General features: G+C 56.8%; 1 protein-coding gene across 1 annotated transcript; it reads right to left on the bottom strand.

Moving 5' to 3' along the window:
- Window positions 1–2,433: 2,433 nt before the first annotated feature.
- Window positions 2,434–16,186, bottom strand: S1PR3 (sphingosine-1-phosphate receptor 3). The gene is made up of 2 exons (XM_026519188.4): window positions 15,980–16,186; window positions 2,434–8,715 (listed from the first exon to the last, which is right to left on the bottom strand). The coding sequence occupies exon 2, from the start codon at window positions 8,594–8,596 to the stop codon at window positions 7,460–7,462; it is 1,137 nt and encodes a 378-aa protein (XP_026374973.2). The 5' UTR covers window positions 8,597–8,715; window positions 15,980–16,186; the 3' UTR covers window positions 2,434–7,459.
- Between the last annotated feature and the right edge of the window lie 4,681 nt (window positions 16,187–20,867).

Raw genomic sequence — 20,867 nt, 5'->3', positions numbered from 1 at the left:
CCTGTGGACCCAGCAGAGGGCTGCGGTTCTCTCACCTTCGTCCCTCCCCTGTGTGAAGCATGCTGGGGCTCCACAGGTCACCTCAGCTCCCCGTCAAGGCCGTGGGATGGGCATTATGGGGAGCCTCACTCACAGGGGGAGAAACTGAGGCATGGTGGGTGCCCCACCCTACTCTAAGCCTCGCCGTGGGGAGGCAGCAGAGCTGTGTTCCCTCCACGTCTCTGGGCTCTGCTGCACCTGGAGCTCAGGATTCCCAGGATGGCCACTCCCTGCCCAGCCTGGGTCCCCCCTCACCCGGACCCAGACCGCACCCCTGCCAGGGCAGGGCTGTGTGTTTCCGGACCCCCAAATCCCCCGGTACATTCGCTGCTCACTGTGCCCGGCCCCCCGGAGCCCACGGTGGCACCGGGCCTGCTGCCTCTCTGGGGGCCCAGCCTCTCCGCCCAGGCCTTGCTGGGCTGCATGGCAGGTCCCCACTGGGCGTGGCCCCAGAAACCCCCACCCACACCACCGTGTGTGAATGAGCGGGACTTTCAAATGACGTTCTTGTCCCACTAGAGTCTGCAGGTCCCCGCGGGGCTGCTCACCTGTGGTTTCAGTGAGCTTTGATGCTCGAGGCCCTGAACCACCCCGTGGACTGTCTGGTGGCCAACACGTTCAAACGTCTCCCCATCCCAACTGTGCAGACGCCGCCGCTCCCGGGGTTTTTATACTCAAGTGGCCAAGGGACCCAGCGGCCGCGTTGCCGTGACCCGTGTTTCATTGTTGAACGCCGTCGCAGGTGTTGGGGCGGATGGGCGGACAGAAGCCCAGGTGCAGGGCGGATGGTGTTCTGAGGGTCTCACAGGGAGGAAGGCGCCACGGGTCATTTCCAGGGAAGACAGAAAGTGACCAGCCTTGTGCGGAGGGGAAGGCCTGGCTTAGGAGGGGGAGGCTCGGGCAGAGTAGCAGTTGGCGTGGCCCCCAGCAGGGCCTGTGCTCGGACTCTGCCGGTGGGTCTCCCGGCTCGGCCCGTCCGGGGCTCCTGAGATGGAGCGCTCCTTTCAGGCAGCGCCAGATGCTCTCGTGGCTCCTCCCCATAAGAGACACGTTAGGACGGACGTCCTGGTCCTTCTTTCCCTGAATTGGTCCCCAGGTGAAGGCAATTCCTACGAGCTCACAGGCCTCCCCGGGCAGCGCCGGCGGCCTCCCCCAGTCTCGGAGTGGTGGCTGGCCCCCTGCACCCCGTGCCGCTGCAAGATAGATGGGGAGGTGCTGGTGAATATACGGAAACAGGAAGGACAGTTGCTTCCTGGGACGCGTCATGCGCAGGTGTGATGGGCTTCTTGCTGTGTTCCCACAACTGCAGTCCATTCAAGCCTTTCTGTGGGTGGCGACAGCCTGATAGGAAAGGGGTTGGGGACTATGGAAATACTGCACTTAGGTCACTGTATGTCGCGGACAAATCTCGGTCCTGAGTTTTAGAATAATATCTGGCTCTGTAGTGAAACTTAAAGAGCTGGTCCCGAGAGAGATGAATTGGGAAAACCACTTCACAGAAAGGTGTTGCAAACCTGGGCATGCCAGGGCCCCCCAGAGGGTAATAAGCAAGGGAGTGTTCTAGGATCGTGCAGCTGCAGAACCCCCTTTTCATTGGGGGAGCTGGGGCCAGGTGACTTGCTGGAATGTGGTGACAGTGGCTGAATCTTAGAGCACAGGACTTATTAGGGTCCTTTACAGTTCGGGTATAAAGCTCAGTCCCTGGTGGAAAATGGCACATAGTTCTTCCCTCCTCCTTGGGTTTGCATTTATGCTCCTTCTGCTTGCAAAAGGCATAAAGGCCGGAGTCTTACACAGACAAGGAAGTGTTTCTGTTTGCAGCGCTTTGGAAGCAGACCCCCAGAGGGTCTGACTGTATGTACTTTCTCCGGGTGATGCCCCAGGGGTGGGGAAGGGGAGGAAGCTGAGGAGGAGGGCATGATCGGGCGGGTCATGGTGATGTGGAAGATTAATGGTGCCGAGGGACAGCAGGAGACGGGGCTGGACACGCATCCGTGCTCACCCAGCGGCATTTAGCCACTGGCCCATCCTAGGTGGAAAGCAGGCCCCGTGCACACCTGAGCTCACTCCCAGGGTGGGGGATCCCAGGCAGGGCGACAGGCCTCCCGGCTAAGCAGACGGAGTGGACCGGCACCAAGGCGCCCCCTAACCCCACCCCAGGAGGTCTGCACGGGGACCAAAAATTTGCATTTCTAGTAAACTGAGCGATGCTGGTGGGGAGTGTGGACTTCGAGAACCACCATTAAGTGTGAGCTGCCAGCCCTTAACCCTCCCTGATTGAGGGCTTTCCTCCTCGAATTTACGACTTTGTTTTCACACCACCTCATGTCACAGATCCCAGAGTCCATGCTCTGTTTTAAAAGTGGAGGATTAATAAGCATTTAGAACTCCGTGCAGTCGCTGCTGGCAGATAAAATGCCATCTGCCAGCCACAATTTATTTATAATGGGGTTTATACATATTTATAAGTTTGCAAGCAACAAAAGCACAGTTTTAAAACTGGCACATTTTATAGCAGCCAGAAAAACTGCAATTTTATACCAGGACTTTGCACGTCAGTGGCGCACGCACGTACCTACACTGATCAGGACAGACGCACACCTGTGTGTGTACGTGCAGGCTGGCTGTGCGGTATGCACCTCAAGACTCCTCCCTGCATTTTGGTATTTGAACCCACAAGGACAAGCAGAAAGTGAAACAGATGTGAAGACTTTGGCATCTGCAGACACATGGAGGAGGGTCCTGGATGCTGTAGGATGTGGGACCCACGTGCAAAGGGAGCAGGAACAGACAGGAGGGCCATGGGGCGGGGGGCACTGTGGAAGTGACAGAGGGACAGGCGGGAAGGGAAGCCAGCAGGGGAAGACAAGGCCAGGAGGGAGATGGTGGAGGAGGATGGAGGTAAGGAGAAGGGTTTCCTGCTTTCATCTGGCAGCATGCAGCCTCTCTCAGAGGCCAGAGAGGAAGGATAAGAAGGGGCAGGCGTGGCAAGGCTGTCTCCACTAGGCATGCTGGGGCTGAGCTGTCTGCCTAGGCACAGCTGTGTGTGCTGCCCGGCTTGTAGGCATTCCCAGCCAGCCTTCTCTTGGCCTCGTCTGTGCATTGGTTCCCATGTAGTGGCCACGGTACCGGGCCCCCCATAGGAAACAAGCACGCATGGGCATGAGAGTGTGACAACCCTGATGACTGATGCGGTCGCGTTCAACAGGACAGTGGAGGCCAGGGCTCCAGGGTGGGTGTGGGGAGTCTGAAGCCTTTGCAAGCTGGAAGACAGGTAGGAGGCAGGTGGGGTGGACCTCTGGAGGGGGCAGGACACGCTCACATAGAATGGCTGGTGTCAGCAGGGACACTGGGGCTGGGGTGCCCCCCTCGGGCCTCCTCCTGCCTCTCTAATGCCATGAATAAAGAACTCCCTTGGGCTCCTCCTGGAGGGCTGGGAGGACTGTTCTCATGGAAGAAAGTGCCAGATGCCGGTGCAGCTCACCTTGCAATGCTGTTGGTAGAAATTGGTGCACAGGGAGCACACACGTGGTCTAGCGTGTCACAGCTAATGAGCTCACACACATCTGGGACATTTCTCCCACTACCAAATTTTCTACCCAACCGAAGCAAGCAGCAATCAACACAGCAGAAATAAGTGGGCATATCCATCTTCAGACACGGAATTACCTTTCTCTGTGACGATCATGTGTCGCTTGCAAGTGGAATGTTCTCTGTTCATTTGCCTCTTGAATAAAACTTGTTCCAGAATAAATATTGTAAAAAATTAAGTATGTGGATGTTTCTTTGCATTCAGAATTAAACAAGAATTAAACATTTGATGTTAAAATCCAAGGATTTGGAGAGAACTCCATGTAAATTTTATGTGTAATAATGAGATATTTATTACTTTTTACAAAGCATTCGGATGGCAAATTATATATATTGATAAATATTATTTGAGAATTTCGTGTTTTGTTTTCCGTTAACTTTTGTGGAACAAACAAGGATTGCCGTGAAGGTCTCTGGGTATGTTGCCAAGTCACCACTTTCTGCTCTGATGCTGGGACGGCATTTAGATTCTGGGGAGTGGAATCACCAAACCAATCTGGAGCTTTCTAAGCTCTGTTCTGTGAAAGCTGGGAACGCCTGGCCATGTGGGGAACACAGGAGAGGCGGGGAGGGGAGCGGCTCCCGTGCTTCCTCGCCCGCAGTGCACCCACCTCACTCCTTGGGGAAGTGACGTGGCTTCGGGTCAGAGCCCTGCACGCCGGCGGCCGCGGAGCAGAGGGCCCAGGTGGCGGCCCCCGGGGTCACCCCCATTTGGGCCATGCCGCACTTCTCCTTCTCACTGGTTATCAGAAAACGTGCCTTCATTTTCGGGATAGTGGTGTGTGCATTTCTGACTATGTAGCAAACCTTTGATATTTTGACTTAGATACTAAAAACATTTGGGTGTTGAGGTTTTGTCCTCGTGGATTTCAAAGCATGGACTTGGTAATTCAATTAAACGTTTTCTATAAAATGAGCCTCGTTAACATGTCTGTGAAAGGCTCTTTACCAGCGCGGAATAACCTCGGGTCAGGGTGCAGGGAAACAGCCGCTCTCTCTGCCTCACTGTTTAAACGACTGTCAGTGTAACTCTGTGAGCAATAAAGGATTGTGTGAAAAGTCTCTCGCGTGGGTGCTGGGTCTTGCGTTGCCTCGCGAGGGAGAGGAGGGACTTTGGAACCTTTCCTCGGAGGGCAGGTACTCCGGTATCCCAGACTTGTTACACCACCATCGCCTGCCAAGCCTCGCCCTCCTCCCAGGGCGCGGGGTCAACGTGGCGGCCTGGCCGCGGCAGTCCTGGCGGGCTTTGCGATCACATCCGCCTGGTCGCGTCGGGCAGAGTCCAGGGTGGCGGCTGCAGGCTGTGGCTCTCGGCTGTGCCACGAGATTTCTCCATGAACATCAGCCCGAGGCTAGTTATGCCAAATGTGGGCCTAAGGCAGGGCGGACACGTGCACACACACCTGCGTTCACACAAGCGTGCAAACACGCACACACAAACATGCACGTATGCTCACGCACGCAGACTAGAAGTTGCCCTCTGTCAACAAGGACGCTGGGCAGCGGGCCAGTTCTGACCTCCTCCCTCCTGTTGCAAATAGAGCTGAACCCAACAGCCCGTCTCTTACGGCCAGGACGCATCATTTTCTCCTTGTCGAAGGGTTTACCCGCCTCCAAACGCCCCGGCCTACCAAAACCTGGCACGCCGAAACTAGTGATGCCCGGGGGACACACGGGGGGACGGTCACAAGCTTCCAAGAGTGGCTTCCGTCCTGGGGGAACACGGGCCGGTGGGAGGCCGGGCCGCCACCCTGCGCGTCACCAGAGGGGGCCCTGGTGCAAACAAGCCCCCAGGCCAACCCCCAGCAACAGGTTTGTAAGCAGGCTTGTGTTTTTGTTTTGTTAACAAACACACGCGGGACACGGTAAAGGTCACTGACCGAGTGAGAGCTGACGCACGAATTCTCTGTGGCTCTGAAACTCCTCCACGCCCCAGCCAGCTGCCGAGGACGCCATACACACCGGTATTAAGGCGGACTGTTCTCCGCGTCTACCAAACGAACAAAATTACTCTTTTGGCATATTTTGCACTCAGACTGCTTGAAAGTTTTTGCGTTTTCGAAATGGGAAGTTCGGGTTATGGAGCAAGTATCACTAATATTAGCACCAGAGACCCGGGGCCCCCAATACCCCTCAGAGCCAGGACACCGAGTCGGCGGTCCTTCACTCCCCACGTGAACACGCACTGCCCAACATTCTGGCTCCGAAACACTGTCTGCTTTCTCTGTGCTTTACTTTTCTGGACATGCTATCGCGGTCGATAATAAGCTCCTTTTCAGTGACGTAAAGAAGCCAACAAAAATGCCACTGCTGACCGTCTCCTGACAAATGGGACTTTCCTCACCAATAACAAAAATGAGGAGTCTTTGGTCAGCACATGGAGACCACCCACGACCCACAGGAATGTTCCTCTATCCGGGGAACGTGCGTCAGAGAGCACGCAGGAGCCCACTTCTCGAGAGAACTAACACTAACACGTCTCTTGAGTCCTGACTCAGCCGAAACACCCAGCGAACCAGAAAACTTCAGGGGCTCTGATGTGGGCTTGCCCAAGTAGGAGTTCTCTTGACGGTTGCTCTGTTTTGTTTCTACCAAGAACCAAACATGTTTATGAGATCTCTACAGACGTGTGCACGTTCTCCTCGTCCGTTTGTCCTGCAGGTGGAATCCTTGGGGAAGGCATGCGCAGAAACGCCTTCTAAATAACTCCCTACAGACGGGGACACAGGGTCAACCCACACTGAAAAGGGGGATTACGGCATCATTACATTTCCTCGAAGAATGCGCAAACCACCGGCTCACAGACGCGCTCTCGACAAGGCACCGTCAGGGTCAGTTTTTGGCCGGGCAGGGGCTGCTGACTGCCCCAGCTTCTCCACGGGGACAACACGGGGCCACTGACTTGGTGTTTCTCTGATCATAGTGAATCAGACTCCACATAGGAGCAAGTCAACCTCTAATTCAGGACAAACGTTCCATCACATTAAACAGCCCGTGGCCTCCGGCTTCTGGCCAGGGTGTCTGTCCTCTGCTTCTCATGTGGGTTCTCTTCCTGGCTTTTCTGGGATCTGTAGGAACCCCAGGCAATCAAGTAACTTGGTTAATGGGGCTTTGAATGTGTTTAAGACTCCACAGGGACACAGGACTGAGCTCTCCCGCTCTCCCAAGGTCCTTCAGATGCCGTCTGGGTCAGACCCACACACCTGAGACCCGCCTGGGAGCAGCCCTTCCTGGGAATTCAGGCAATTCAGCCTGCTGAACACAAGACTTCATGTCAGTTGAGGAGACCGGGACTGGCATGTTCACCTGGTTGCCAGCCACGTCCTTACACCTGGTGGTTCAGTCAGGACACTGTGCCACGTACGATGGCAGCCGTCTGAAACACGAGTGCTCCGTAATGCAGAAGTGACGAATGCACCAGCATCCGCTCTGTGCACAATGTAGTGTAAAGTTGCCTCACATCACCGTGACGTCCAGGAGGCACGCCGTACGTTGTGTGGCCCGCGACCTTCCCTCGGCAGGCACCACGGAGAGTGGCCGCTGGGACTCAGGGGAAGGCAGCAGATCACGTCAGCAGCTGGGGACGTTCGGAAGACTCTGGAGCCGAAACGGACAAGGCACACTGTCCACCGTGGAATCAGCTGGCGAGTCCTCGGGTCCCCCCCTTAAGTGATGTCCACGCTACGCAGGCTATTGGCAAATAGGTTTCCCGAGCCCCAGCTCTGAAGTCCCGGGCGTGAGGCATGTGATAAATACAAAGGTGGCTGCGAGCAGAGCGCCCCTCGTCCCGTGGACGTGTAAGGATCCCCGTTCCTGGAGGCGGCTGCTCTCACTTGCAGAGGACCCCATTCTGCAGGGTTTTGTTCCGGTCGGTTATGCAGGGTGAGGCGGCTATCTGGGGAGGGTCCTCCTTGCTCTTTGGCGAGGGGCTGCTGTTGTTGCTGCCGCTGGACTTGCTTCTGCTGGGATCGAGAGCAGGCTGGGCGGGGGAGGAGCGGGCGCCCCAGCCCCGGACCAGGCAGGTGCAGACCAGCCGGAAGAAGGCCCGCCGCATCTCCTTGCTGGCCAGCGTGTAGATGACGGGGTTCATGGCCGAGTTCAGCACGGCCAGCACGATGAACCACTGGGCCTTGAACAGGACGGCGCACTCCTTCACCCTGCAGGCCACGTCGACCAGGAAGAGAATGAAGAGCGGGGACCAGCAGGCAATGAACACGCCCACCACGATGACCACGGTCCGCAGCAGGGCCATGGAGCGCTCCGAGGTGTGGGGGCTGGCCACCCTGCGGCTGCTGGACTTCACCAGGAAGTAGATGCGAGCGTACAGGACCACGATGGTGGCCAGGATGGCCGTGAAGACGCTGATGCAGAAGGCGATGTACTTCTTGGAATAGAGGGGCAGGATGGTGGAGCAGTCGGGCAGGTTGTGCAGGCAGTTCCAGCCCAGGATGGGCAAGGCGCCCAGCGAGAAGGCGATCAGCCAGCACATCCCGATCAGAAGGAAGACGCGGTGCTTCTTGTTGGCGTCGTACGGCCTCATCTTGATCATAGTTAGGTGGCGCTCGATCGCAATGGCCAGCAAGCTACAGGTGGACGCCCCGAGGGCCACGAACATACTGCCTTCCCGCAGGAACCAGACCGTCGGAGACAGGCTCAGCGTCCTCTTGCCTGACATCAGAATGTTGACCTTGTAGGCGACGCCGGCCAGCAGGTCGCAGAGAGCCAGGTTCCCGATGAAGAAGTACATGCGATTGTGGAATTTACTGGTTTTCCAGATGGCGATGAGGACCATGAGGTTCTCCAGCACGATGAAGCCGCAGATGACCAGGAACAGCACGGTGGTGAGCGTGCTCCCCTCGGGGGCCTCCTTCAGCCTGCCCTCCAGCTTGCCCACGTAGCTGTAGTGCTCGTACAGGGTCTGGTTCCCGGGGGAGGGCCCGGGGCGCGGCATCAGGACCGTGGCCATCGCTCGGGCGCGCAGAGGCTCAGCTCCAGATCCCACCAGAGGGCGCCCTGGGCACGTCCATCACCAGAAAATAGTGGCGGCCCCGGCCGGACCCCAGCCAGGGTGTGCGGAGTGGGCGCCTGCAAAGATAAAAGAGGGGTGCCCAGCGATTAAGGGGGCCCGACACCACCTAGGGGCAGTGGCCATAGCAAAGTTGGAGGAAGGCACCCAAACTCCGTAAGTATGCAGACGGCTGGTCACGCAGAGCCCCAGAGCTCCCCGGGGGCTGAGGCGGCCACCGGAAGCTGCTTGGTGTCTGCAGCCACCAGGAGGGAGATCAGTGCATGAGCGCCACTGTCATTGACTCATGTAAAAATGACACACAGACCCAAATAAACGTCCATCAGGGAGTCCCAAGGCGCCGGGAGTGCTAATCTTGCATTCTCATCCAGTGCACAGGAGCTCCCAAACCAGGGTTCCCCATGATCACCCAGGACAACACGGCAGGACGGAACAGGATGACCCCCCCAGGAAGCCCCCTGCTGAGCCTGGAGCCACATGCTGGGAGCACCCCCTCCCCGACGGCGTCCCTGGGACCAGGGCTGGGGACGGAGTCGGGTCCCAACGGCCCACGGGAGAGGTGGGAGACAGGACCACACAGCCACGGAAGGAAGGGCCGCATGAGGCACGACGGTGGCAGCCACGTGTGGAGGGGTAGACGACGGAACCCAACCCTGTGCCTGCACCGGGGGTGACAGAAGGAAAGGCAGGAAGGCAGGGACGAGCACTTGGACTCTGGACTTGGCTGAAAACTCAGAGTTCAGATCAAACTGCCTGAGCCCCCAGAGCTGAAGCTGGGCACACGAGCCGCAAGAAACGACCCCCCTGGGGGTCTGGGGAGACAGTGACGGCTTGAAGCCGAGTGCGCAGCCCTCGATGGCCCCGGATTTAATCCCCCCTCCCCTCCCGATACTTCCCACCCTCACCTGGGGCCGCGTTCATCACCTCCGGTGACGTCACAGTGGGATGAGACTTTCAGTGGACCCACTGATTTTAAATTAGAAGCCTCTGTTTAAATACGATCAAATGAGGTTAGCTTAAAACAGCCCTCTGAGTGCCCAGTGATGACTTTTTTTACTTTTACAACATCTAAGTCATGGCCCTAAGTTGGGTTCAGAGACAAATGGACACCACTCCCCAGTGATATGGGGTCTGCTCTGCATTTTGGGGTGTGGTGATGGTTTCAGTCCTGGAAGGACCCCGGGGCACAGCGTGGGCGGCAGCTCTCGACGAGGAAAGGAAAGTCCGAAGGTCCCCCTGCTCCCGGCACCCTTCGGGTCACTGCTTCCTGGCCCCGCGGGTGCTGGTCAGGGCCTGGGGGGCTGTCGGACCCTCCCCTCCATCAGGGGGCTCAGGTTCTCTGCGGTCAGAGAGAGATGCTCTGTTCCTTTATTGCCCAGACTTCTCCCAGTGTGCTGGAGCCTGCATGCACTGCCTATTAAACCCTGTGGGCCCCGGCCTTGGGGGGCCTCCTGGGGCTGCGTGCAGGTCGGTAGATGCCCCTGGAGACGCATGGGTCAGCTCGGTGGCCGCTGTTCTGCCGGCCCCCCCACTGCCGCGCCTGCACCCTTCTCTAACCCTGGCCTGTCCTTCACGACCTGAGTCTAACTCCCCCTGCTCTGCAACACTTTCTGGAGTCAGCCCAGCCCCTGGAGACGTCTCTGAGCCCACTTGCCACTTTCTACAATAAATCGCAGGCTGTCGTTTCAAGAGTGGAAATAATGCCGCTGCTGACCATTGCTGAGCCCGCCGCCTGGAGGGGCCTGCCTGACACACGCACCGGGGGCACCACGCCTCTCACAGCGCCTGTCCGCTCACGGGTGCCCCCCGAAGGCTGTGCTCCTCAGTACTGCTTGTCTGCTCAGACTTCATCTGTGAGCCGCAAACAGAGCTGCCACGGCCTCACTCTGCTCCCCTGGGCCGTGGGCACAGCCCAGAACACGGCCAGCCCCACCAGAGTCGGAGGAGCAGCGCCCTGAGAATGGCTATTTCCCCACCAATGGTGGGTCCACGCAGCTGACCCGAGGCCTCCACACGCCCCACACCAGGCAGCCTGGTGCCACGTGCCAGTGGCCACTCTGTCCACCAGTCCCGCTCGCCCACCAGGGGCTTCCGTCCCAGCAGCGACGGCACGCATGTGGTGAGCATGACTTAAGATCAAGAGTGAGTGAGCACCCACACAGTCTGAACGTAGAAACACACGCGTGTTACCTGAAAGGGCGAAGACTGTGAACTGTTTGTGAATTCACACCCACGACAGCAAGAAAGGGCTCCAGCAGCCACAACCGAAAGGTTTGGAAACCACAGTATAACTGCGGCTTGTCCACTGTGCCTGTTTCCCCAGGATAACTCCCAGCCATGTGCATCCCTCCCTCTGCACACGCCCCACCCCTGCACTGGTGCCGTGAGCATGGACAGGGACGCGTGTGCCCATAAGCCTGCTGGACCTGGACCTCTTGGACGTAAAGAGCAAGCACAGAGAAGTGCAGGACTTTCCTCCCTGCACACGCAGGGTTTCGAAAGAACGAAGCAGGGCAGGAACACAAGCGAGCAGTGAAGGCAATGCCCAGCAGTAAAACCACCACAAAGAAAACAGTGCGATGTGCCAGAGAGCCACCCAAACCACCCATTTTGAGGGTGAATGTATTTGCCCAGTAATGTTTGATTTATCATTTCCCTTGATTAAATATTCATCATTCAAAGAGCACTTTTTTCAGAACATCTCTTGCTAAATGCTACTCGCCGCATTTTTCGTAACTGGAAGACATCTGGCTCTCTTTAGAATCTAAAAGCTTATTTTCTTTGGATTACCAGCATCAGAACGTAGACTCCATCCCAAGAGTTACGTGCTGGGCCAAAGGCCAGATTGATTTTGGATGCATCTGAGTGCTGTTATTTGTGGTGAAAAGCATCACAGAGGAGTTCCACCCCCACCTCTCCAGGGCGCGGCAGGACATGAATTTTCGGGAAGAACACTCTGCCCCTCCCCCACCCCCAGCTCAGAGCCAGCCAGCCCAGCTCCGGACCAGGAGGGGCACTGGACCTCCGGACACATCCACCCTGAGGAGGGCTGGGCACTGCGAGCAGCAGCTCCCGGGAGGCCAGCCTGTCCCACCCCTCCCAGCCACCACTGACCCCCAAAGGGACTACTGGCTGGCTTCTCACCCCCTTGAGGGCTGTAGCCTGTTTCTGACCTCCCCGTAAATAAGGCCCCACAATTGGGGGTGCATTTGGATGCTAGTAATTCCTGCTCCCTCCCGGGGACGGGTGCACCAGCCACTCTTGTCTGTGGACACAGGGGGGTTTCTACATGTCATTGTCCTAACAAGCGCTGTCGGGCCTGGGCGGGGGCGTCCTCGCGAGCGTGGGCCTACGCATCCCTGGGCTGCCTCGGATTTCTGCGCATCATGTTGGCGTCTAGGAGGGGCTTTGATGCAGAGGGTCCCTGCAGAGACTAACAGCATTCAGCTGGCTGGAAAAGTCTCCATGGGGCAAGATTTACACATGATAAATGCCCACATTTTGTTTTATTTTAGAAGTTAAGCATCTGGGGCTGGCAGGGACCGCCGTCTGACATTTTGTTGTAGGAGTCTGATCACTGCTTAATTTCCTCTGAACAACTCAGAAATAGAAGCCGGTGCTGAGGAAGGTAGTCTGTACACCTCAGAGCGCAGGGCCTGTCCCAGAAGCTGCTGCGTGGCACGGGCACTCGGGAGAGGCACCTTCTACAAGGTGGCCACGCCGTGCTTCACCCAGGTTAGGCCACGTCACACCAGCGGGGCTGCCGTCCCTCCGTTCCAAGGAGGACGGTCCTCGGGGAGGGGTGGCCCGGGCGGCCGATGGGTTCCAGATGTGCTCTCTATACTAGTGACTTGCTTTCTCTACACATGTCAACTTGAAAAATAAACAAACTATAAAAAGAAGGAAAAGAAAAAATTAAAGGGAAATATTCCCACCAAGTCTGGGGTCTCTCTCCCTCTCCCTCTCTGTCACGGCGAACGAGAAAAGCACAAAAAGACAGTGAGGGATTTCTCCGGGTCAGATGCAGGGTGCTGTTCGTCAAAGGCACATTTTCCCAGGGAAATCAAGTAATTCATCCTCCAAACCGAACTAAAGGGCCAAGCATTTGCCAACCAGCAAAGTTTCTTGGAAAGCAGTATGTCCGTTGTTGTCGTTTACAAGAATTTAGGAAAGAAAGAACAGGCTGGCCATTTCGATGCCCCAGGAAATGCCTTTGCTAATGAGTATTTCCCCTTGCCCCAGATTTCTGAGTGACCTCGTGGGCTTTCAGAGGTAGCTCCCAGGAGGCAGCCTTGCACACATGGCCCCGCACGCCCGCACTCTGCCCGGGCCTGGAGCCCAGGCCTGGAGCCTCTGCTGAGGTCACCAGCATGAGCAGGCTTCCTGCTACCCGGTGGCTTTGCCACAGGTGACTCTCTCAGGCAGGTACGGTTCGGCTGTTTAGCACAGATCGGGCGCACTCCTGCCACCACCAGCCCACATACATGGGGTGAGCCACGGGAGCCCAACACAGGCCCCAGGGTCTGCCTCTGACTCCCTCGCCTGGGTGCCGGGGCTTGCCCACTGCAAGTCAACTGATCTTGATACAAAAGGCCTTACCCTCTGCTCTTCACCCAGACTTTTCAGACTCTCTCTTCTCTGCTTGTTCTTAGTAAGGGCGCAGGACGGGACTCCTGCCCAGATGGCCATGGGATGAATGAAGATGTGCGGGAATGAGCTCCTCCAGGCAGCTAAGGGCCTATGCGAAGAAGAGACATCTGGCCCAAGAACTCGTAACCGTGGGGTCCTTCCCACCCAATCCCAGAGCAACGGTGACGCAGCCCACAGAGCCCACAATGCCCCCTGCAGGCACCCCGTCTGTCCCCGTGGCAGCATCTGCCTTTTGAGTATGCGCAGAGGAAAGCCGAGGCTGGGCTGTGGGGGTCGCCGTCCTCAATGGCTCAGCTCAGTAGACGCAGTGCTGGGCTGGATGTCTGGGTCATGACTCCTGCGCAACCACAGCAGAGGCTCAGCTCTTCTGGGGTGTCCACCCCCCCATGGTCTTCACCAAGACGGCGGGTGACAAGAGTGTCACCAGCAGGCTCTCCAAATGCTGGAATGCTAACATGTGTGGAAACCTGATCCCGGGGACATGGAGCAGCGTCTGCAAGGCCCAAGAGCCGCGCCGACAGGCTCAGGCCTTGCTCCGGCTCAGAGCCGCCCCCGGGGGCCGCGCTCTCCACTGGGCAGTCTTGTCCCAGGCTCACCTGGCTGGCCTGCCGCCAGGCCTCCCACAGACCCGGCTGCAGTGCCGCAGAAACAGGAGGAAAACAACACAGAACGGAGGCTGACCATGCCCGGGGCCGTCACGACGGTCACCGGAACACAGGCGTCTCGGCACTGGATGGAGTCCACTGAGCACATCCTGGTACCTCCGAAAGCTCATGGAATGTCTCCTCAGGCAAGTAATTAATTCAACAGAAAGTGGGTGCGAAGGAATCATGAGAGTGGCTCCAAACTGATAAGACAGGAATGAGGAAGCCACGTGTGAGGGAACAGAAAGGCCCCGGAAAGCACAGCGCAGAGGTTGCACCCCGCTCACAGCACCAGGTCCTGCAGAAGAAAAGGGGGCTTCACAGTGGGGCAACCCCCAAATTTTCAAGGTGATGGCATGCTCAGATTCTCCTTTCCCCATCATAGAACATAAGCATACACTGTAGGTACCGATGTCTTGAGAAGGAGGGAAAAGACAGCACAGAGTCAAATCAGGGCCGTGATGTCCGGAGAAGGGAGGAAAACCAGTCCCTGCATTTTGAGAACATTGTTAGGCCAACATGTGAGGCTCCTTCTTCAGGAGATGCGAGTTTCTACTCTCCGCGCATGGTAGAAAATTAGGAGAGCCATGCACTTTACAAAATGCAGAAACATAAAGAGAAAAGCAGCATTTCCGGAGTTCGTGAAGCTGGTCGAGAAGCCGTTCCGGCCGCATCTTCGCCAGGGGCTCCTAAGGGCCAATGTGCAATCTCTGGTGTCAGGTGACGGAGCAACCAGACCGGCAGGATGTGAAGGTTGCTGACTGAGAAAACCCAATGTGTGGTCCTCCTATGGCCACAGAATTAGTCATTCTGAATCGAGCTCTGCATCAGTTCCCTGAGAACTCCCACAGAGCCAGACGCTTGACGACGCCTCCAGAAGAGCACACCACACCTCCACGCCCAGCCACGGGCACGGCCATCCGTGTCCATCACACACCCGCAGGACCTAATCCCGCCCTGGTACTTCTAGGAACTGTTTTTCTTAACCACACCGGCAAGAATGCCACTAAAGAAGAGAAGGTTGCAAAGATGAATGAGGAAGATGTGAGTGTCCACAGCCCCTCTCTGACATCCAGACTTTAGAAAAGATGTCTCATCCTGGAAGTCCTCAGAGCTCCAGCTTGGGGTGGGTACCGTGTCCAGAGTGGACCCTCCACTTTTGAAATCATCGTCCAAAAGAGCCCCATGTTCGTGCCATTCCCCTTGCTTTATTTCCTAACGAAATGTGTTCCCTTTAAACCCCCAACACGAAGTTCCTCTCTTACATCTAAATATAAAAACCCACAAAGAAATATGTCACCGGGAGTGGCCGGCAGCAGAAGAGAGAGAAAGAGAGACAGACCGTTAGGAGCCGGGTGGTTAGAAGCAGCAAAGCTAGCACTGGGCCACAGCAGGACAGGCCCCGGCCCCTCTCCAGGCTTTATCTCAGCTGTAAGTGCAGCACATGGGAACCTCCCAACCGCAGAAGTAGGGACCTTGTCCTGCAGCCCTGACTCCGACAGTCCTGATTGCCTACTTCAAGAAACAGAAGAAAACAAGGGAATTTTGCGGCGAATTTCATTTAAAAGAATGGTTCTCCCAGGAGAACCACCACAACCACACAGGCCCAGAGCCCCCAGGTCCTCATCCTGGGAGGGGGCCTAACTTTTCAGTTGTTCCAGGAAAGGGACAGAGGGGACTTCTCCGGAAAGAGCCACTTCCCTTTCATTCAGGTAATGAAGGTGCAGCTCAGTCTGGACCTTCCCACTGCAGTTAGAAAGGAACCATCCCCTGTCCCCCTGCTCTTGCTCGACAATGGCCCGTCACCAGAATGGAAAAAGGAACCATTCCCTCTCCCCCGCTGTGGCTCATCACCGGAATGGATGGCCTGGAGGAGGGGCTGATGTGGACGTGGGGTCTGGCCGGCCAGGTCACTGTCATGCCAGGGATAGGCTGGAATTTAGTGATAAAAGTGGGCCCTCCCGGGGGCCCCCACCCCACCCACCGAGGCTGGGCACCCGGGACTCCAAACCCCTGTTCGCCGACTCACCTTCCTCTGGGAGGGGCACTTGGGCCACCCGCATCCTGGCGACCCTTCCTCCTCTGCTCACATGCGGTGGGGACCGGGGCACAGGAGAGTCTTGGGGCTGGGGGGTGGGGGAGTCGGTCCGGCCTGGGCTGTCGCTAGGGCTCCTCCTGCCACCGCGCTGGCGCCGCGGCCCCGTCGCGTGTCCCCGGGACGGCTGGCTCAGCCTCTGCGCGCGCAAGCCAGAGCCCAAACTTTTCCAGCGGCCCTTAGGGGCGGGGCCCGCGCTCCGCCCCTCCGCCCCGCCGCCCCCAGCTCCCCGTTTCCTCCGTGCTCCCTGTCCCGCCCTCCCGGGGCCCCCTCCTTATTTCCTCCGCGCTCCCCGAACCCCCACCTCCCCATCTGCTCAAGTCCCCTACCCATCTCCACCTCCTGCCCCTCCTCCCTGCCCCAGCGTCCTCACCTCCCCGTCTCCGGGGAGGGGAGGGGGAGGCCATCTCCCCGCCCCAGTTCCCACCTCCCCAGGTCCCCACCTCCTCGCCCCTCGCCCCTCCCTTCCCCTGCTCTGGCCCTTCACACCATTCCTGCTCCTCTTCCCGCCAGTCCAGTCCCCCTCCTCAGTGCCCTTAGGGCCCAGCTGGTCCCAAGCCCCTACCCCAGGCAGGCCTCCAGACCCTACGCCCCTCCAGCCAGCTCCAGGCAAGGGTTTGGGCTGATGAAGAGGATGATATCATCCTCTTCCTCCTCATCCTTATGGTGCTAAAGTGATCTTGACAATTTCCTCTTGAAATTGCCTTTCCACGGGCTCCTGGGTCAGCACGCTCCGGAGCTGGCTGTGCGTCCCAGGCCCACCCCACACAGGGCTGCCCAGCTCCCGGACCTGTGGGCCTGTCTCAGGGGCTGTTGTCCCCACAGAGATAGACCCTCTTGCATGGATGAGTACAAGAGCCCAGACGAAGTGCTTCCAAAGAAGCATACTGGGGAGGTGACTAGAGTACAGAAGGTTCCAGTGGAGAAGGAAAGTAAAGGCCAGGTGAATGCACAGCACACAGCAACCAGCCCTAGAAACTTCTGGGGCTGGGGCGGGGGGGAGTGGAAGAAGAAAAGGAGAGGCAGGAGGGAATCCTAGGCTTCCTACCCACAGCAAGGGTGCACGTCCCTAGGCAGACAGGATAGGGGTGCAGGGGTACCAGGAGACAGGTGAGAGGATGCAGAGGAAGGGTCTCCCTCGGTACCTGCCCCAGGTCTGGAGGACTCCTGCTCCCAGAGAAGGAGCCCTGTCCCACCTTCCCCTAGAGGTGGGAGCAAATGCTTATTTGGGGCGGGTTTGAGCCCTGATGGGCACCTGGCATGTTTTGCACTTTGCTGGTCTTGTGTGTTTTCCCCGCCGAGAAACCTGAGCTCTGGAGAACATGGGGTGGGGAGCGCCGAGAGCTCTGGCCTGCCCTTGGTCTGGCCTGGCCTGGCCTTGCTGCCACTTAATCCAGTGGGCCAGACCTGTTGCGAGTCCCGTCTGCACGGTGGCCTTCCAAACGGATTCAGTGTGCCTTGTGCAAGCTCTGGGGAGCCCCTCCCGTCCCAGATTGCAAGTGGAATCGACCACGCGTCCTTCAGCTTCAAGCCAAGCAAAGGAGAAGAAAGAACTGCTGCTTTGGCCACACGCCAGAGCCAGGGGACAGGACAGCATCCTGGCCTCCGTGTCTACAACTGACCAGTCAGTTGGTTCATCTGTAATTCTTTCAACTAGTTGCTTTGCACTATGTGAAATTACTGGTTACTGGCTGAAGTTCACCATGATTGGTGGCCCGTCTCCATTCACTGGACAGATTCTGAAATCCAGACTGAACAGGGCAACTTGAGGTCTGGGGATGCCTCCAAAACCAGCCTCAGAAGAGGACTCCTGAAGCCCTAAAAAACAATGGGGCTTTTTACCGCAGGCACCCCAAGGGAGGCACGAAGATCTGACATAGAGGCATTCCTGAAAATCCTTTTACAAAAACGCTCTTTCCCCCAAAGATTCCCCTCCTGCGTGCTCTCCCCACACACAGCCTTCACGGCGAAGCAGTGTCCCAGCCCACCAGCTCCTCCCTGGGCTATCAGGCTCAGACACTGGACCCTGACTAGGGGGCCCTCTGCACCCCCACACAGCCCCTGGAGACCATATTCTCTCCCTACTTCTCTCCAGAAAACCAGGCCTCCCCAAGCATCTTTGGATAAAAGTCTCCCCCTCTGTCTCCCTGATTAACGAAGGAAAGCTCTTTACAGGGAATGCCAGCTCATACATGTAGAAGGAAAGGGGGAATTAGGAGCTCTGCGTCCTGCATCCCTCAAGGAAATCACCGAGGGGGACGACAAGACAGTGTGAGAGCATATCAATCACACAATGCTACCTGGGAAAGAGAAAACACTCTCCACTTCTATCGGAGACATCTATGAGCACCTTCACAGGGATTCAAACTCAGCGTCACCCTTGCTGGGCCAACCAGACATCAGGGGATGCAAAATCCAGCACACAAAATCACCGATGCTGTGTTCTTGCGAACAACACTTCGCTTGAATCAAAGGCCAAGCCCGTAGCCTTCACTTCCAGCTTACGGGACAGAGAAGGGATAGAGCAGCTGGCAAAGGACACTGGGAGAAAGGACCAGACGGGCGCAGAGAGCCAAGCATTCAACATCCCTCAAACAGGTCAATGTCAGGAAAGGGGTGGGACTGGTCCTCGGACGAAAAACAGCCAAAAAGCAGCAGCATTTCTAACGACCAGCGTGGGCCTGATCAATGCCTGGCGGCACGAGAGATTGGGAGGCCATCTCGGCATGGACGGAGGGTTGGATGATGTCACAGGCTCATTGGTAGTGTGAACTGGGTGTGATAATAGCACGATGCTCATCTGGAAGAATGGCCTTATTTCCAGGAGACCAACTGTCCAGGGTACAATAGCTTGGTGTCTAAAACCTGGTTTCAGATGACTCAGCAAAAACAATATGGCACGTGGAATCAGACAGAGTCAGTGGTTGGAGCGGGTGGGGGACACAGCAGGGGGCTGTACAACGTGTCCCCTTCTCTGGATGTTTGAAATTTTTCCATAATGACAAGTTGGAGAAAAATAAAATGTCAGGTACCAAATAATTTAAAAATCTCTCCACCTCTGTTCTCAGGCTGTCAAATTGAATCTAGGCTTACAGGAGTAAAATTGAACGATAGCGATTTATATGTGACTGCTTTTGAAAAACCGTCTGGCCCCAAACTTGACTATCATTTGAACAAAGGTATTACCTATTATGACATATGTGTAATACCTACTTGTTTATAACTTTACAAAAGGAAACACATTCACTTCCCCAGCACCGTGGTCCCTGCAGCCCCGCAAGCAGGTGCAGGGCAGCTGGAGGACTCTGACCCACAGGGAAACGGTCCCCAGCAGAGCCAAGGTGCTGCGGGACTGCATTGTAGCCGCTGAGCGGTGACCTACCGACCCGGACACCTGGGCCTGTAAGTGCACCTCCTCTCTGCCCCCGCTTCCTCACCCAGACTCTGCCTCCTGGATCCCGGATGCTTCTCCCAGTCCCCGGGGTCAGAATTAGTGGGCACCACACCTGTTCCTAGCTCTGCTTTGGCTCTTAGCTTGAGTAAATGTTGCAGGTGCCACCTTTCTTGATTTCCAGAGACCACTCCTCAGGCGCGCACTCCAGGACAGTGTGGTATGAGGTCACTGTGGACAGAGCCGTGGGGGGCCGGGGGCTGCTGGGTGAGCCCCAGGGAGGGGTGCCCGGTGGGAGGAAAGGAGCCCCGGGGAGCCTCGGTCTGTGGCTGTCCCACTGCTCGCCATGACAGAAGTCATTCACACGGCGCTGGGAGAAATGGCTTTTACACATCAGTCTGGATATAGAGCTGCAAATCCAAAGTTGGCCTTTTGTACAATAACCCTGATTGGACCCAAGTGAAGCCACTTGCACAGTAAGTATTCACTTGCTGACAGACATCTCCCAAAGCTGAACCTCACAACTTCAGTTGTGACTTCCAGGTACCACGTTGCCTGTCCGTGTCTTCAGGTCTCCTGCTTCCCCATCTCTGTCTGCGCTGTGCCATCCCCCGGGAGCCAGCAGAGATCCCAGGAACTGTTCTGTTCACATTTCTTATTTTGTAAGGGCACCTAACTAGTGTATGTGTGTTCATATAAGTGTGTGACATGTGTGTACACGTGTGGGACATGCACACACGTGTGGGGTGTGAGCACATGTGGGGGGTCATGTGTACACATGTGTGTGGTGTATGTGTGGGGGTGTACACACATGTGGGGCCGTGTGTGCACATGTGTAAATGTGCACATGCGTGTGGGGTATATGTGTGCACATGTGTGTGTGTGTGTGTGCTGCAGGCGATGGTACTGTGAAGGAGGTATTGTCCACCCTCCATGGACGATGAACACACAGACCCTCCGGTAAAATACAAAGTAAATATTTGGTCTTTGTTCCTTTCTTGGCACAGAGCTCCTAAAATCCTTGAATTTATCTGTTTTCGTATGTTCACACGATGACTGGTGGCTGGGGGCCCAGATAGCTTCACGATGGGGGTGGGGTGACCGAGGCAACAACCATGTGACTGCAGGGTTGGCACTTCCAGCCTTGTCCCAGTCTGCAGGGAGGTTTGGAGAGATCCCGAGGCGTGGGGACACATCTATGTGCGGGGAGGGGGATGCACCCAGACGGGGCATGGATCTCTGGGCCCCTTCCCCTCACCCTGCTCTGTGCCTCTCTTCCGGGTGGCTGTTACTGACCTGGACCAGCAAATATAAGGAAAGCGTTATCCTGAGTTCTGTGAGTTGTTCCAGCAAGCGACCAAACCTGAAGTGGGTGTGGGAACCTCCGAATTTGTGGTCGGCTGGGCAGGAGACTCAGTGGGAGAGGATGGG

Source organism: Ursus arctos, unplaced genomic scaffold, assembly GCF_023065955.2.
Source record: "Ursus arctos isolate Adak ecotype North America unplaced genomic scaffold, UrsArc2.0 scaffold_33, whole genome shotgun sequence".
NCBI classification, from domain to species: domain Eukaryota; kingdom Metazoa; phylum Chordata; class Mammalia; order Carnivora; family Ursidae; genus Ursus; species Ursus arctos.
Note: the sequence above shows the minus strand (reverse complement) of the source record. Positions and strands in the feature narration are given on the sequence as shown.